Genomic DNA, 19,123 nt, shown 5'->3' with positions numbered 1-19,123 from the left:
CTTCGACTCCTGTTGGCAACATTCAGTTTCACTTGGGGAGGGGACAAGGTCAGCTAATTGCCACCTCCGTCTTGGGCACAGAAGCACATCTGAAATGTGTATATTGATTGGCTGGCTCTTCATGTCAATTCCATGCATTTCAGAACAGCATTGCCTATGGTTTAGTTTTACTATGGTCCAGGATCGGCCATTGTAAATTGAAAATCGTCTGAATGGATCTTAACATCCACAGTATGTTGTCCATCCCAGGCCTAGCTCAATAATAGACAGAACACAAAAACATCAGTCTCCAGAAAATAACATCTGCATCCACAGCTTTTAATTTGTTGGAATAATAGTTACAGATAAACAGGGTCACTCCATGTACAATTACCAATACTTTTATACATGTCATATTTCAATAACATCAACACTATTTTATTTACAGAGTGCATATGTACATAAAAATCTTTCTAAAGTCAGTGCATTGTCAATATTTTTATACAAGAATTTACAAATTGAACATAGTTAACGGTTAATTTAATAAATGTACTGCTAATTTATGAGCTTATTTAATTTTATAATTTAAAAAAATAATTACAATCAAATAAGAATAAAAAAAAAAAAACAAACTTAAAATGTGTTACCAACATAAATAAAGATTACCTATCAACAATCACCAGTACGTCCGCTGTGGTTTGTTCATATCAAATTGATGCACTGTGTTATGTTCACATTTTGTAACCATGTAAAAAAAAAATATATAGAAGCATACATTGTATTTTTGTTATACTGGCATATCCTATTGAAATCATGGGTGGAGGCATGTTAGGATGGAAATGGTGAACCATGACACTTGACCAATGCTGATAACCTGTAATATTTCTAGCAAATAATTTAGTGAAACAGGTACTGCCTCCTCCATGCAGATTTTGACACACCTCAATATTTAAGATTCACACATGAGTTTATACGTATTGTACGCAAAATAAAACATACAGATTTTTAAGCACTGATGCAATGTGTTGACTAAAGGTAAGGAGAAAAGGGCACAGCCACACATTGACACTGGTACTGTAATGCACAATAAGCTGACAACTAAGAAGATATCTTGGCATTTGGGAAAGCGCCCTGGCTGAGATCATTGCTATAACATTTTGGGGGCCTTAGTGTAAGGTCTTGGTAATACTATTGCTTCTGCTTTGATATTGAAGTCTAATTTCTCATTTGGTTACAATTGGAGCAATCTACTGTATGATGAATGAGTACCTTTATTTCAAATAAATCAGAGCTGCCATGAAGACATTCGCTCAACCATGGATAAGATGTGTTAACAATAAAGGTTTGCGTAGCTGACGGATTAAGGGTTTTCAGAAGCCAAACGTAGGTGATTCTTTGCTGGTTGTAGACGACCCGTTGCAATTGTAGGGTCCCCGTTCGTTATTCATTATAATGTATTTCCATCACCGAAACGCAGCTTCCTAAGTAACTGTACAAGGGAAAGAGAAAGAAGAGAACCAGCCTACGATAGTGTTATAACGTAACGGTTACAAATGATGCCCCGGAAGAAGCCGTTTGGCGAAACTCGAGGGTTGAGTTGGACTTTGGTGTCTTTTTTTGTATTTACTTAAATGCTTGCATTTTATGGCTGTTTATAATAAAACTTATTTCTTACAACATTTGTAGCCGTTACGTGATCACACCATTGGAGGCTGGTTCTCTTCTCTTTCCCATGTACAGTGATTTAGGAAGCTGCGTTCCGGTGATGGGAGTACATTTTAATGAATTAAGAGGGCCCTACAATTGCAACGTGTTTCTCTACAACCAAGAGAGAAGCCCATATATTTGGCTTCTGAAAAACCCTGTGGACGATCTAGTGACTTCACTTTAAACTAAATGTGCAAACCTTTATTGTTAATGTGTCTATGTTGAAGTTTTAACAGACTTCTTATTGGTTTTGCAGTTCTCCGGTCCCTTGAGCAATTTTTTTTAATGTGACAGCCATTTATTGTTCTTACATGGATGAGATGTATTAATGTTACAGATTTTAAAGATTACAACACACTAGGACAGACCCCTTTAAGTGCACATCTATTAGATTCTATATAGGAAACAAACCAGTTCAGGAGGCGCTGTAATAACTATGCTGCTTAGCCTGATTGGCGTTGGGGCACCCCGTGGTCACAGCCAAGACTGCTTCTCGACGCAACAGCCATGTGGTGTCACAGCAGTTAACATATAGTGCACACTATAAATTGGCAGAGATCATGTTGTGGTATTGCACCCGCTGATCTATAGGACAACAGATGTAAAAAAAAAAAAAAATACAAGACATTTATGGAATTCTCTGGAATTAGGAAAAAATTGAAAGCATTGAAAGTACTTCATAATTATCCATTTACTTAGGTCCCTAAATTCAGTTCTTGAGGTATGGAGGCAGGTGTGTATGGTTTGTTTAAACATGCTCTTCCATACAGCATAGTCCAAGGACACAGTGCGTACCTACATTTCAATGCATGCAACACACCCATAGATAATACCGTATGTGTGCAAATGGGCTCACAGGGTGATGTGTTTAGTCTTGATCATTTGATTGTGGGGATCCCATTTCGAGGGAGTGTAGATCAAGTTTTAGAATTGAAAGAACCCATAAACACTATACTAACCCTAAAGAATCCCTTAGAAACACAAAAGAGCTACATAAAAAAAAAGGAATTGAGCTGGGCTTACTTCTATACTTGTTACCTGAACTAGACAATTAAAAAGAGATCTGTACTATCAAGAACTATTCACAACAAAACACTGCTTACATCTAAGCTTACAAATGTTATCTTTTGTAATCATCAGGTTTTTGTCTTTCAATACTTTCTAACTGCTTACATTATGCAGCCAAGGAATTAAAAGGAGACATCAATATGATTGATGACACAGATATAGGCTACAGTACCTTTCAAACAAATGTTTTTAAAAACTTTGTTGGTAGGTTTGTTACACAGCATGATGCGGAGCAATTTTTTGGGTACACTTCAGTGGCATTCTTTAAACATTGGTCAACCATCACGAAGACAAAATGCATGGCACTATTGTTGACATATTTACATAAAGGGAAAATAATTGTCTGGATTAAAATAAGAACAAGATAAAGTGCTGTCCACTTTTTCCAAACATTGTGCTTACCGGTGTGCTTAAAAATGAATAATTCAAGATGAACATGTGTGGTGATGATGATGGTGGGGGAGATGGCTGCAGGATATTTTCATCATGTCAGGCGTTGTATGAATGCAGCAGATTAGAAATTAAAGGAGCTCTTTTGTGGCAATTAAACCGAATGTAAAATGTCACTGCATGCTTAAAGACAAAGAGAAGACATTCAATGGTAAGATCTCAAACTCCAGTAAGTGGAAGAACAATGCGACTATTCAGGACTGCACAGTGCAACCATTCAGGGCGAATGAGCAATGGATGAAAACATGTCATGTACTGCAGTGGATGTGCAGAAATCACTGAGAACTAGAGAAACATTCCTGAGAAACACTGAAAATGGCCAGTTCAGTCGATTATTTGTGGTACTTTTAACATATGCAAGGTGACACAGGAAGATTCATGAACCAATGGACAAAAACTATTTGGGAGACTTTGCAGGGGGTTTCTTCATTAAAACAAAATAAACCAGTAGAGGGCAGTGTAACCCAATTCCCCATTTCTCTCTAGAACGTGTATGATACATGTTTGGTATATCAACTCTAAATGCCCTGGTCATAGACCCATAATGCTTTGCAGCAAGTTCATATTTCTCCTAGCCTGGGCCAGTCTTATGCCTGGGTTACAAAAGCTGCATTCCCGTGACTTTTGCCACAGTAGAACGGTTGTCCTTTTTTAAGCCCTCACTTGACCATTACTCCCTTGACCATTAATCTGGTAGGAAACTGTACAACTTGCTACCTCTTTTATTGAAATGTGAACACTGCAGTGGGTGATGAAAAATATCTGTTTAGTGTTTCATGTAAACAAAGGGTTAAATGAAAGAAAAAAAAAACAACAATTACATGGCACATGCCTCCTGCATTTATCCGGGCTTTTTGGGAAAAAGTAATTCCTATTGATTCACTTGTATAAACAGGAAAATCATAAATTGGTTTTTCAAATATAATGTCTTTTTTTATGTTAATGGAACATTACCCAACGATCTGATCAGTGACGTTAAGTCCTCTTGGATCTCTTACAATTAAAGGAGAAGTAGCGTTCAGTCTATTGAAATGAATGGGGCTTGCTAAAACCATTGTGTGCTTTGGATTCTGGCAAAACAAATAGTCTTACCCAAATGTTAAATTTTCCTACTTCGATCACTTATGCTTAGGTAGAGTAATATATAGTACTATAGGGGATAGGAAAGAAGTCCTAATCATCCCTTTGTCTTTAAGATCTGCAACTTTCTTTAGATCTTTCTCCAGTGTCTATCGTCGTAGAATAATCACATTTTATTTCATTGCGCTATAAACCAAGTTCAGATGTTTATACCACATTAGCACTTAAAACACTGGAAATTACTCATTATATTTTGTATACGTAATACAATTAGAAATTCCATACAAAAGCCATAGGGGGATGTGTATGAATAATTTTGTCATCTAACATGTTTTGTCAATGCTGTCAAAAATAGCGGTATCTGCTAAAGATTAAAAAAAAATGAATAACTGTAGCTCACGACTTTTGTCTTAACTTAAACCTCTGGGTGTTAGATCCTGTATGGCAGGCCTACCTTGCTGTAAACGTATGCCACGTATTGGCACAAATAAATAGCCTAATCAGATGCCACGTAAGAATCAATATTGTAAATAAAAAAAGGAAGCTGTCAGAGAACTCTGATATTGGTAAAATAATGGGATAGTACGTTAATAAAAATGGACACATTATCTTTTCTGCTATATTCCTTTTGCATACTGTGCTTAACACGAGCCCTAATGTGTTTTACAATTAGAAGATCATCTTAAAATGCATTTAAGCCATTTATATTATTCTTTCATTGAGCATATATATATATATATATATATATATATATATATATATATATATATATATATATATATATAATTTGGAGGTCTAAATATTTCAAAGAAATTTGGCTGACTTAACTCTAGGAAATACCTCCATCTATAGCAACAGCAAAAAAAAACTTTAACGGTCTTTGCACTTGTATGCTTTGCCAAGTAACAATCCTTTGATCAAGGACAACTGCAATAAATAGTGAACAAAATAGTTTGTAGGCAATGACACATCGCATCGTGGACGTTGCTGTGTACATAGACTTCAATGTACATCATGTATTGTATGGGCCAGCCGCTGTAAACAAACACTTTTCCATACAACTGCGGTCCCTGAGAGCTATCCCAGGGGCTAAACTGACATTAAATACACATTACAAAGCTAAAGCAATTTATGTGCGTAATCAAACGAAACATCTTATTCCTGGAGAATCCTTAATAATTGGAGGTGGCAGATGAAAGTCAATGTTTTACAGATCCTCCTAAAAGCATTTAAGTCATTTTGAAATTGCACTGAAAAAAATCCTTAGAATCTTAGAAAATGTAATGATCGCTAACTTTACTTGCCCTAGGCACATTGTTGAAGAGGACAAAGGAGAAACTGGGCTAAAATAAATAAAATATAAACAACTTACAGAAAAATAGGACGACATTTAAAATAATCAATGTCATTTTATCTACTGTCTATTTTGTTGAATGGCCCTACATGCATTGGTGACCTCAACACCAAAATGTTTAGATAGAATAATATCTCCATAACATTATTCTCTTTCTTTCTCCTTCAATTGACTTCTCTTTTCACAATGAATCAGCTGAACATATTGGAAGCACAGCCAAGTTACTGCAGCACACAGTACTTTTTATAATCGGATTCAAAGTCTTCATCCATGCTGCTAGTGTCTGCCATTTTTTTGCCATCAATCTTTGGCAGAAATTGTGCATAGTCCACCCCTTGCTGCTCATAGAATAGAATATAGGCAGAATCTGTATCGATTTCATCAGGATTTAGCTCCTATGGATGAAAAAAAGATTGTTAAACACGGTCACCAAAATGCAGTTTTTGTAAAAAAAAACAAAAAAACAAACACATTAAAATTACATAATAAACAAGGTTTTCAACATGTAATGATTATTTTATGTTCACCTTGAATACAATATTACAGTTTAATTATAGATATGAAATATTGAGTAGCTTGAAAACACTTTATCCCGAATTACAACTTGTATTGTAGTTCATAGCTAAATTAAAAATTTTGCTGGTTGCTATTGGAAACAGTCGACAATCTTGTCGACACAAAGCCAAAACAGCTTATCTGAGCTTTTATAACGCAGTAGAACATTTACGCTGGCCATACATATATGATAGCTGTCAGCCAAACACTTCTGAAAGCACTTCGCTCCTAGAGTCAGGATCATTACTCTGGTAATGTTTCTTTTCTCTCCTGAGCTGGTTTCAGGATCTTTTTTTGGCAATTTAGGACAGACCGGAGGACAGAACTCTCGGTCAGAAGTTTGCATGCAGCCATGAGGTTTCTCAACTGAACAGAAATTTTTCAATATCTGTTCTAGACAATATATATACCATCACGTGATGCAGGGCTGACGTACTCAGGCAAGTGCCCTTGGGGGGGCCCACTCAGCCACAGGGTGCTGTCGTCGTCACGACATCACTGTCCATATATGGACAGTGATGTCAGCGGGAGAGAAGGAGTCCCAGGCAGAGCTCTAGCGGCTCTGCTCCGGGACTCCGTCTCTGGGGAAGCCCCTGACATCACTAACCGTATATGGACAGTGATGTCAGGGGCTTCCCCAGAGCCGGAGTAAAGCCTTTACTAGTGCTCTGCCTGGTACTTCAGTTCTGCTCCAGATATTACTATCCTTATATGGACAAAATGTCAGGAGTAGAGCAGGAGTCCCAGGCAGAGTGCTAGTATATATGGACAGTGATGTCAGGGGTTTCTCCTGAAGCAGAATCCCCAGCCATAGAATCGGCAATGCTCTGGCTGGGGATTCCACTCCTAGAGGTAACCGCAAAGGCACTACTTACAGGGAAGGGGACTGTGTGGCACTACCTACAGAGGACACTAAATTTATGGGGGTACAAACTGGGAGCTTAACTTCTATATGGGGGCATAAACAGGGCCTAACGTCTATATGGGGGCAGAAAGTGACGTTTTCTGCCATTTTCCTGCCGCCATGAGTTCCCCCTGCAAAAGGGCCCACATAAACCTGGAGCCTGCTCTGACGTGATGTATAAGGAAACCTGATTATTTAAGCGAATACATAGTAGATACATAACTAGTTACATGGGTAGCAAACCTAGTAACAAAAAAATATTTGATGTCTAAATAAAGCAAAACATATTTTATATAACAATAATTGTACTAGACCCAACGAAATTTGTCCATATATCTGTTCTAGACACTGTATATAACATCACATGATGTACAAGAAAACCTTATAACTTAAGCATATACATAGTAGATAAATAACTAGCAAACCTAGTAACAAAAAAAGATTTGATATATAAAATATGTTTTGCTTTATTTTTACAACAATAATTTTACTAGCCCCAAAGAGATTAAATTGAGCTTATGTCTTTTCATGCAAAACGAAACTATCATGTATGGAGATGAGTAGGTAGACTCAACTTACCTTACAACTGCTGTCATTGTAGCAGTACCACTTTTCGTTCGGATTTTTGGCATAAGTAACATAATGACCTCCACCCATTATTCCTGAATGACACTAAAAAGAACAAAAATAATAAATGTAAATAAAAAAATTCTTATTAGACGTCGCTTATTTGCGATTATTTTGTATTAAATGCTAGAAGAGGAGTCACTATTTGAGAAAAAAATATTTGGAGGAAGGAGGGGTCACTATTTGGGATCAGATATATAATCCTGCTAAGGATATACAATATTATGGGACTTCAATACATGTAATGAAGAAAGACCAAAATAAATTGTTAATACAAAACTAGAGGAGTTTCCTTTCCTAACTGGTTGTCTCATTAGGCTGTGTTCACACTGAGTTTTTTTACGAGTTTTTGGACACGGAAACCGCGCCAAAAAACTCCTCAAAAACCGCCCGAAAATGCCTCCCATTGATTTCAATAGGAGTTGGACGAGTTTATTTACCGCGAGTAAAAACACAGCGTCGTGGTAAAAAGAAGCGTCATGACCCATCTTGAGGCGGTTTCCGCCTCCAAAACCCCATTTCAATCAGTCAGAAAGAGGAAAAAAAAACCTCGACGAGTGTTTTGACGAGTTTTTGTCAAACCACTGTGCAAAAACCTACTGGAGCAGTTTTTGCAGGAGGAATTTTCCTCCTGCAAAAAAACTCAGTGTGAACACAGCCTTAGTCTTCTGCTTGTTGTGTTAGAAAATTCCACAGTATATATTAGTTTTGTGCTAGAAACAAGTGCCAGATTATTAGACTTTCTGGACTATTGGATGCCGGGTTACCGCAAAAATAAAATCATAAATACATGTACACTATACATTTTTTAGTTAATAAAAAGTCGTAATATAGTATACTGTAATTAAAAATAAATTACTTATTCTGTAGTGGTCACTGATGTGTTTTTACCAATATTTATACTACAAAGCAGCTCAATGTGACTGACACCTTTGTGTTGGTCCTGTTATGCCAAAACCGTGTGAGATTATTGCATAAAACCATCAGAACTGTAAATCAAAACTTTCATAGACATACATGTGTATAAACGTGCGTGTGAAAGAAAACATTGTATAATGCTGCCGGCTGGATGTAGCATTACATAGAAGTAGTGAAGAGACATATATTCTGCCCCCTCTGTCCATAAAGACTTGGCGACTAGATAATAACACTCCCTGTTGAAGCCCCAGGGCGAAGAAGCCTATGCTGGGCAAGTAAATCCCTTTTCTGAAGCCAGCCCTACCCTGCTCCAGGGAAGAATGGGAAAGATCACATGATCACAGTTTGCATTTCCAGCATGTTGCAAAATCTTTTACAATTAAGCTCTCTAAATTATTTCAACAGCTGCATGTAGTAGAAATAGTGCAGCCAGAGAGGTATTCAGCCTGCATATTGTCTTTCTTTTTCCTCTGCTAATTTCTATAAATGTAAATTTTCTTTCTCCATTTAATTAGCCACAATGTAAGAATGACCATTCAATGAAAAATAAGCATTTAATATTAAGGGATAGTACGTTTTTACACTGCAGTTTTGGTTGCTGTAGACGACACCACTGTTGATATTTGCAACGTGAGTTTGTATCAGAAATGTAACAACGTAAGAGTTAATTTGGGTTTTACATACCGATATTGCATAAAGGTTATAGATAGGCTGACAGCAGATGTCTTCTCTTTGGTCATCAGGGATGTCCTCTTCTTCACCTATGTGGTTATCAAGCTGACTGTTGTTGCACGTGTTCTGCTCATGATTCAGTCCATTGGTTAAAACCACCTGAGAGTCTTGATTTGCAGCCAACTCCATTTGACTTCCACCTAAAGAATGTCCTTTACTAGAATCTTCCTGATCCAAGGTCTCCCTTGTTTCAATATCTAAACCATTGTCTTTGCTTTGATCCAAATTTTCTTTACTGCTTGAGAGTTTTTTGCCTCCAAGCTGAGGTAAACGTAAGCGGCCTTTGCCCCTTCCTAGTGTTTTGGGGCTATTGTTGGGACTATTGTTTTTACTAGAAGAGTTTGTAGTAGCTTTCCTTCCTTGTAATGGAGATGCTGCAAGTCAAGACGTTGTGATGAATAAATATTTAAAGCAATTATTTAGATTAAACATTATTTCATAACCATTTTTAAAGTCTTCTTCCAGCCAGTCAATCAGTAAATTAAAAACGCAGACTTCACAATTTTAACACAATCCTACAAGGTTTGTTTGAAAGCTGGTTCCAACACTTTTTCAGCAGAAAAGGATTTATTTTTGCCTCTGATTGTTTGCAATGGGAATCAGCTTTGAAATTCATGCGGTGCGGATTTTCCAGCGCGATGAATCTAAAGCCCCTATTACACCGGTCAATTTTGGCGGGTGCAACGAGTGCCGATCAATGAGAAATCGTTGATCGGTGCTCGTTTGCTCCTGTCACACTGTAATGTCCGTGGCTGCGGGCTGTCAGCTCCAACCTCCCCGACAGCCGCAGCCACAAGTCGTCAAGCGCTGGCCCCAGCCTCCTCCTCAGCTCGCGTCCACTCACCTTAGCCGGAACCCGTAGGGTGCGCGCGCACGCTCGTGCCCCCTCTTAAAGGGGCAGCGTGCGCACCAGACCTCGTGGATGAACTTTGACCCGTGAGTACCCTGGACTATAAGAGGGGTCCAGCCCCCTAGATCTATGCTTGAGCGTTGTTGTGTTCCCTAGTTTGTTTATGTGATGGCCTCCTAGTGTGTTTCCTGTTCCAGTCCCTGTCCCTATACCTGTTCCTAGCAATCCATACATTCCTGGTCTAGCACTGAGCTGTGCCAAAGTCGTGCTGCGCTACATCCACGTCTGACCTGCTTCAACTCTCCTGACGTCCGCCTGCTACCTAGTCCCAGCCGAGCCTGCCCTGCTGCTGTCTGAGCTGCCACAGGTACCTATAGAACTATAGACATTCAATTGCTCCCTGTTGGCCAGCTGCCTTACCGCCAAGGCGGTACGGCCCAGTGGGTCCACAGACCCTTCGTGACACACACGGAGCTATGCCTGCGTACAAGTGGTCGTTACTCCGATCGCTCGTCCCCATACATTATTATTATGTCGGCAGCGCGTCTCCGTTTACACAGGGAGATGTCCTGCCAATAACGATAATATTTCAGTTTTTTAAAGCGATACAATCAGCGGATGAACGATACGATCAGTGGATTTACTCGTTCATCTGCTGATCGCTAACCCTGTTTACACAGGGCAATTAACGCGAAACGAGCGTTCCGTGAACGCTTGTCTGCCCGATAATTGCCCAGTGTAAAAGGGACTTTAGTCAGCAGCACTGAAGATCTAGACGCTGAATCTGCCATAAAATTTACTTTTATATCAATGGGAAGCTAAATAACATTGCCCCGCTGAAAAGCGCAAAAAACGGTGTGCCAATTTGAATGTTTAAAGTCAAATCCTAGAGTGGGCTGTTTTTTTTAAATGTGTTGAAAAACAGCATCTAAATCGGCTTGCATTTTAAAATCAGAATCCAAATTCAAGTGTAATGTATACTATAATAGCATGTTCAGCTTGATGTTGTTATGTTGGAAACGGATGTACATTTTAACATAAAGAAAATGTCATTATTTCAATCACGATTTTATTATAAATATATTTTGTAACAATTTTTTATGTTGTTATTTTATTTATTATGTGACTATCCACAGAAAAATAAAATCTTGAAATAATCATACTGGCCACTAGAACAGACACAATAAGCGGATATTTCCTGTGGCCGCAAAGAGGTGAACTTTCTGCAAGTACATGAATGTTAAAGGGGTTTTCCAGGGACGTATTTTTCTAAGGCCATTCAGCGCACAGGAGTTTTACTAATAACAGGCAAATGGGGCGGGCATTGAGGAGACTGTGGACCAATAGGATGCCTTACACCCGGGTGTAATTCAGAAGTCCCGGGTTTTGAGGCATTCTATTGGTCCACGGCCCTCTACCTGAAATATATATATATATATATATATATATATATATATATATATATATATATGGTACACATATTATGATGGGGATCACATTAGATATCTGAGGTGCTGTCACGGGATTATGTGACCACAGCTCAGATGAAACAGGTGGGCAGGATAAACTAAAGGGGAAGGGTGAACTAGTGGGGAAGGCCAATAGACACAGAGGGAGCGGAATAATTAGTAAAGAACAGCCCTGTATCGTTACGTAGGTCAGTGAGGTATCGACACAGGACTGTGTGTATACTAACTCTAGTGCACGAGCCTGTGTCAAGAGACAAAAAGAGACAGATGAAAATCAGAACATCCGGAAGGGCAGAAGTAGAGAGAATAGGAAGTAAAATCTTCAGATTTAATACATACTATATATTAGCAACTTTATTAAATAGTTAGTTACATAGAATGTTAGGTCAAAAATTTTGTGTCCCTGGAAAATCCCTTTAAATCTCTGCTCTGCAATTTACTTTCAAACAAAACTTTTTCATACCTTTACTATTTGCCGTGGAAGAACTCATAACAGGCTGAATTTTTGCAAGTGTATCCCCATCTCCAGCTGAACTCGAGTTTGCCAGCTCCGGTTTCTTCAGGTCTCCCTGTGTTGAACGATTTGCAGCTTGATCATTGCACTGAAGGCCTGGTTTCCTTTTCTGGTACTGTACTGGCCCCCGAGGTACCAAAAAGGCACTCGGGTCAAACTTCTCTCTGGGAAATTTGACAATTTTTTGAGACTTTATCCAGCGACCATTAACAAATTGGAATCGCTTCAAGTGGATAATCTATGACATAAAAAAAATTGACAAAATGTGTATTTATATAGGTCATAAAATAAGATATAACTTCTTGTCTCTATTAGAGAGGACTAGTACAACCCTAATCCCAAGTATGCTATGTATACTGGGGTATAGAAGAACGTTTCAGGAATACACAATAAAAGTCGATCATTAATAAATTATAATAATGTTGGTGACATGCATGCTAGCCAGGTTTTAATGGATATGCTGAATCCAAAGAACGATTTGACAATCCCAAAAAAGGGCAAACTATACTTTCCCCTTAAAGGTGCCCTCCGGGACTTTTCAAAAATCGGAAGAAGCATCTCAGAGGTGATGCTGCCATGAACAGCACGTGACCGCTGCAGCGACACGTGACCGATATACAGAAAGTGATGGATGTATGAGCTTCTGGGACTGGAGCTGTGGAGAACTATAGATACTTTAAGGGGCGAGTATCTGCTAGTTTATTATTTTACACTATTCCATGCCCTGCTGCCGATTTTGAAAAGTCCTGGATAACCCCTTTGACATATAAACATAGATTAAATACATCATATAGATCTTCTCAGAAATAATTCTGTTGTGTAAGAAAAGTTAGGCCTCAATTATTGACTAAAACAGCAAATGAAAAAGTAAAAAAAAAAAAAATACCAGAATTGGAGGGAGTCTCCAAAGGTCAAGTTTCTTTGTAGCTAAACAATGGGTTTTACATTTGGAACAATAATACATTTCATCCTCTCCCAGCTCTTCCTCAGTGGTGAAGGCGCGGAGACAACTATCGAGGTTAATGGGTTCTGCTTGCGCTCTACGGCTCTGTTCAACGCTTTCATGTTCCTCTACAATCTGTACACAAAAGAAAACAAACTGGAAACTTATCTGGAAAATATTATCGAATGTCTGGAACATTTTGGTAAATAAATCTCATAAGATAAACGATTTCAGTGGAAATAGGAGGTTAGTCTACAGAACTTTTAGAAGTCCATAATTTGTCTATAGAAAAAAGGGTATGTTCTTCTCCTGTTTTTGTTTTTACTTTTTTTTTTCAGTTGGGAATTATAGTATTTCCTATGCTGCTCAGCTTTCACATTATCAAAGCCAGCAGAGGCTTCAGCTGCGGCCTAATAAAAGACATTACAGGAAGTAAAACTTTAGAGGATATAGAGCTCCTTGGGATTGGCAACAACTACATTTTACAAATAATGGAAAGATATTGGGAAAACAATGTAAATGATCAGGATAAATTTCCATCACCAGAAAATGTTTAAAAATATAGGCCATTTTCCAGGTGGAAATCAGATTTGCTAAAAAAAGAAAACTGCCCATACAAACTCTCTGCATATTACAAACCTGTGTGTCTATTAAATCATAAAGGTAGATAAACTAAAAATCTGAAAGATAAATGATACAGTGAAAGGGGTTGACCCAGAATCAACAATTATCACCTATCCACAGGACAGATGATAATTGTCTGATCTCTGAGAGCCCCACCACTGGGACCTCCACCGATCACGAAAACGGAGGTCCGGGAACCCCACGTTCCACCTCACTGCTCGACCGCAGTAAGGATGGTCGAGCATGCGTGCTGCTGCTTCATCTAAAGTCTATAAGAATGCCAGACGGGGCCAAGTGCAGCCGCTTTGGACAATCCCTACTTGTTAGAAGAGTGTCTTGACAATAAGCTGATCACAAATGGTCTCCCTTATTGGTCTCCCAGCGATCGGCTGTATTCTGTGGAGAAACCTGTCAGTAAGTGTTCAATTTCCCTGCAGCGCCACCACAGGGAAAACTAAGCATTACACAGTGCCCATTCATATAAATGGGTTGTCTGTGTAAGGCATGACAGGACAGGTCCTCCAGAGTGAGAGATGCTCTTTCTAATGGCTCTGTACTATGGAGAGAGTAGAGAGCGGTTAGAAAGAAATGAGGATCCTGAACAGGGAACCCCATCTATTAACTCAAATTTCCCTAAAAGGGTATATGACCATGTGTTTTCTAAACTGGACAACCCCTTTAACTGAAATCCATGATAAATTCTATGTAACCAGGGACATTTTCCTCATGTTTCTCATTTTCCTTACCCTTTCTTGTGATGTCTGATAACGAAGATGTAGGGCTGTGGGATCCCAATCCACAGCAATGTAAGCATTACCAATGTAGGCACGGTCTTCTGTACAGTCAATTTTACATCCCCGGCAAAACCTAGTTGGGAATCAATGGGAAGAACAACATTTAAACATAGTGACGTATTGGAACTGTAACACACTGAATGAAAGCAGTAGAAACATTTTTTGTACTTTTAGTTGTTATTGTGATCTTATTTATATCATACAGTACTGACAACTAGTTACAGGATGTATTTTCACAAATATTGATTTAGTCACAAATATGATTACTCTTCTTTCAATTTAATATAAAAAAAAAAAGTTCTATATTGTATATACACAGTGTATGGGTAGCTGGAACTGTGGCATTAAATAGTCCTTGGTGACCAGGTCAGATTCATACTCTCCACACTGATAAAGTGTCTTCCATACAATTCAAGCACAATATAAAAAGATTTTATTATTTACCTGTACCATGGGCAAGATGCACAGGAATTCCCATCTTTTTGCACCACTCTGAGCGTGAACGGATATTGATATCCCATACTGTCATCACTGCAAATGACAAGATTCGTTTAATGGTATGCGCTGAATATCTTTCAAATTTTCAAAACATAAAACTTAAAATAAAGGCTTGCCCACACCACCCAAGTACCTATTGGAGAGGAGAAAGGGGAATCATACTTTACATAGTCTTGTTCATGTAAAAGAAGTGTAGCATAGACTTACAGCATACAAATAGATCATCCAAATCTACATATACGTAAATACACTAAAAGCAGTAAAGAAGGAAACATCACACGGCCATTAAACATGATATATTCATGAGTTATTAACCAGTTATATATAATTATCTCCGGACATCAGTTTTTAGCCTCCTGTAAAACATACGTTCCCATTTGTACAGGAGTTTAATAGCTCAGTCTCTCCCACGGCTACGGTATCCAAAATTCTGCTGGCTCTTAAGATGAATTATACCAGCATCCTCTCCTGGTTCAACGTCTATTGTGAAACATTTAAATCCTATCATTTTCAGTATTGTACTTTTTAAGCAAACAGGTAAATGCATCTATAAATCATTATGCTTTAAATGCATCATAAAAGCATATAAAAAGAATATACATTGATTTTATTATAGGAAGACTTTAAAAATCTATTTTGGTATTACCATAAGCTACAGTATAACGTGGGTATATAGCAGACAAGAGGTTTGTATATGTCCTTTCATGGAAGACAATATAGTAATTCCATTAATTTACCAGTCTTGTGCATGGTTGCTTGCTTCTTGCGGTGGAAGAGGACTTGCCAGTCTGGAGACCTGGATCCACACTGCATCATATAAATCTTTCTTACGGGTATGGACAGTGCAAGGAACAATAAGAGGCATCCCAAATAGGCTTGGGCGATTTTTTTGAGACGATAGAAAATACAGTTCTGTTCTCATCTAAAACCAGGGAACAACAAAAATAGGTAGTAATAATAACATAGATACAATTGCTAATACAATTTATCCAATAATAGATGAGTAGCCAAAAAGGTAATCATGCGGCACAATTAAAACAAAATGATAGGTAGATTATAAGCAATGTTATACTCTACTTCACCTGCTCCCTATAATACAACTAAGGCCTCATGCACACGACCGTGCTCGTAATTACGACTCGTAATTACGAGCACAGCCGGGCACGGGAAGCTGGCCGTTTTTCCGAGCCGTGCTCCCATTATAAAGTATAGTAGCACGGCCCGTAAAATAAAAAAATAGAACATGTTCTATCTTTTTAACGGCACGGGCACCTTCCCGTGAGAAAACGGGAAAGTACCCGTGGCAAACAGAAGTCTATGGGCCCGTTATTTCGGGTCGTAATTACGACCCAAAATAACGGGTGTTTTTACGGTCGTGTGCATGAGGTCTAAAATATCAAGTATATGCTGTAAAAATGTGACGTATAAACAATTTTCTGCTACACAGAAAATAGAAACATAAACAGTAACTGTTATGACTTATTGGGAAGATTTCCACCAGTCGGAACCAATAGAATTTTTACTTTCCTGTATGTTAGTTTTCATATGGATTCTAAATCAAATTCATTAAGGCGCCTTAGTTGCTCGGGGATAAGCAGGATTTTCTTCATGTATAACAGGTATTAGCTTACCATTTTTCTGTGAATAGCAATGATATAGCCTATAAAAGGGCCATCTGGATGGACAGAGATATGCCCATTGAGTACTCCGTTCCCCACAGTCTTTTCTGTCCCACATGGCACTACAGTATTTGGCATCCCATTGGGGATTATTGGTGGCCGACTAAGTCCTCCATTTGGCATGAAACTTTGTGGTCCATTTGATGATGGCACTGTGCTGGAATCTGCAAATTGAAGAACAAGCTCAAAGTAATCTACTTAAAACTGCTTCACTATTAATATGGATTATGTTTTAAACCTCTTTAACTGATTATTTCATAGACTCAGCAGAGCTAATAAAAAAGGAAAACGCAGATGGTGTAATGTTAACTATTTAAGAATCAATAAAATAATTTGCTCTTACTAATAAAGTGCTGAGATATACTGTAGCGCTATACACAGAATGCAATCATTCACTATAGACGGTGTACTCACTGGGGCTCACAATCTAATATCCCTATCAACTATCCACAGGCTAATTACACAGAATGCCAATTAATTGTGCATGGGGGCAATGGAACCCAAAGGAAATCCACACCAATAGAGAGAACATAACACAAAGAGTTAACCATGTTCAGGTTAAAAGACAGAGCCCCAGTGCTTTAAGGTAAAAGTGACACTATGATGCCTATAAACTATGGTTAGGTTCAAACTTTGGTTGACCATACAGTTAACGGTATACTGTTCGCTATGCATATCCTTCTATAGGGTTGACATTTGCTATAAGTGTGAATTTTGAAGTCTGGATTGTTTGAGGGCTTTTTTTGTGTTTGTTTTTTTTACAGCTTAGCCTATACTGGCTTATACAATAAGAACTACATGTTACATTTTGGGATTTTCTGCGATTTGTTTGTAATGCTAGTGTAGGGACTCGCAAGACATCGAGGACCCTTGACGCGGGTTGCGAGCTTGCATATTTTGGGCAAAATATCAACTAATACTTCATGTTTATAGTTTTTACAGGATTCAGTTTGGCCTTGTGATGTTGGGGGGAGAATGGGGTGTCTCTACTTTGTGTGGTACATTTAAGGCCCTCTTACACGGGCCAATGATCAGGCAAATGAGCGTTCATTCCTGATCTGTCTCATTGATCGGCAAGTGTTTTCAAGGTCCATTTTGGGCCATGTAATAGGTGTGAGAGTGGCTGTTCACCAGTATTTTGCACCTGTGCAATCTCCCTCTATGTAGCATTGTGGCTTTAATGCAACCTGCTGGGAACTGGTGTCTTAACTTCTCCTTGTATCAGGGAGTATGGCCGTTTACTGTGATTTATTTAGTCAGTTTACAATAAAGTAATTAATTTCAATATAAGGACTTACCAGGTTGAGTAAAGAGTTAGGCGCCACAAGCAAATATCCAGAGCGCCCCAAAATGTAAGTAACACAGCAAAAACTTCATATAATCATAATAAACTGGGAGAAAAAGAAGTCATATCGCCACAAAGGTTGAATATAAAAATAGCAAAATTTTATTAGGACATACAATACAAAATTATAATTACAGATAAAATTCAAAGATGGATCCGAATAAAAGAAGAAAAAAGGCAGTGCGGTAATTTCTAAAGTATTAACGAATTGGGATATAGAGCCCACTATAAATACACAAATTCTAGTACAAAGACACTTCCTAGTGTGAATCACACGTGACAGCGTCTAGATGATATATTATCTGCACATATAATGGACTTGAAGTGACAAGCAGCAGAATTTAGGAATTAAGTTATAACACCAAGTCAATCCAAATAGCTCTGATGCCTGTTACATTACTCGAGAGTAGTGTTTAAATGTCTATATTTGTTTTTGCCCTTGGCAGAAATAGGTACAAACGATCTGAATCAAAGTGCCAAGGTAAGACTAGAGCTATCAGAGACGTAGTCCAGTATGTTTGGTCCGTGTGGAATCACATTGTATCAAGTGTAACAAATATAGTAGTGGGCTTACCCATTAGAATGAATCTAGTAAAGTCCCGCACTGCAGCCTGAAAGATGTTGCGCCCCGACGCGCGTTTCGCCGATATGGCTTCCTCAGGGGGTAGTGTAATGTGAGGTACGATGTTGAGCCTTATATGTGGTTCCATTAATCAAAAGTGTGTAGTTCCGGTGTCGGTCCTCACGTTCTGGTCTATGGCGCATGCGCGGGAACCTTGCCAGAGCCGCGAGATCCACGTCCCCTGTCCGTCACGCTCCCACTGCGCCTGCGTGCTCCCGAGGACGCGTGTCCATGGGAACAGAGCAGGCGCAGTGCGAACGTATAGACGACAGAGGGGCGTGGCGAGGCTCCAAGGTTCAGCTACGGCATTCGCAAACCCCAGGACGTATGGGAATGTTCAAGTACGTGTGTGAACAAGTGTAATACTAAGAAAATGTGAGTATAATCAGCAAATAAGACAAAAGATGAAGA

The 19,123-nt window shown here is 38.6% G+C and overlaps 1 protein-coding gene across 2 annotated transcripts in view; it reads right to left on the bottom strand.

Moving 5' to 3' along the window:
* Positions 1-295: 295 nt before the first annotated feature.
* Positions 296-19,123, bottom strand: part of USP32 (ubiquitin specific peptidase 32) — a 206,013-nt gene continuing 187,185 nt past the window's right edge. For both annotated transcript variants that reach the window (XM_075853003.1, XM_075853004.1), the window contains exons 26-34: positions 16,698-16,909; positions 15,804-15,988; positions 15,013-15,099; positions 14,521-14,641; positions 13,094-13,285; positions 12,157-12,445; positions 9,327-9,748; positions 7,677-7,769; positions 296-6,033 (exon numbers count right to left, since the gene is read on the bottom strand). In XM_075853003.1, coding sequence (XP_075709118.1) covers positions 5,860-6,033; positions 7,677-7,769; positions 9,327-9,748; positions 12,157-12,445; positions 13,094-13,285; positions 14,521-14,641; positions 15,013-15,099; positions 15,804-15,988; positions 16,698-16,909 — 1,775 coding nt within the window. In that variant the 3' untranslated portion in view covers positions 296-5,859. The remainder of the gene's footprint in view (positions 6,034-7,676; positions 7,770-9,326; positions 9,749-12,156; positions 12,446-13,093; positions 13,286-14,520; positions 14,642-15,012; positions 15,100-15,803; positions 15,989-16,697; positions 16,910-19,123) is intronic.

The sequence above is a fragment of the Rhinoderma darwinii genome, chromosome 2 (genome assembly GCF_050947455.1).
Source record: "Rhinoderma darwinii isolate aRhiDar2 chromosome 2, aRhiDar2.hap1, whole genome shotgun sequence".
NCBI classification, from domain to species: Eukaryota; Metazoa; Chordata; class Amphibia; order Anura; family Rhinodermatidae; genus Rhinoderma; species Rhinoderma darwinii.
The sequence above is the reverse complement of the archived record's forward strand: the minus strand, read 5'-3'. Positions and strand labels throughout refer to the sequence as shown.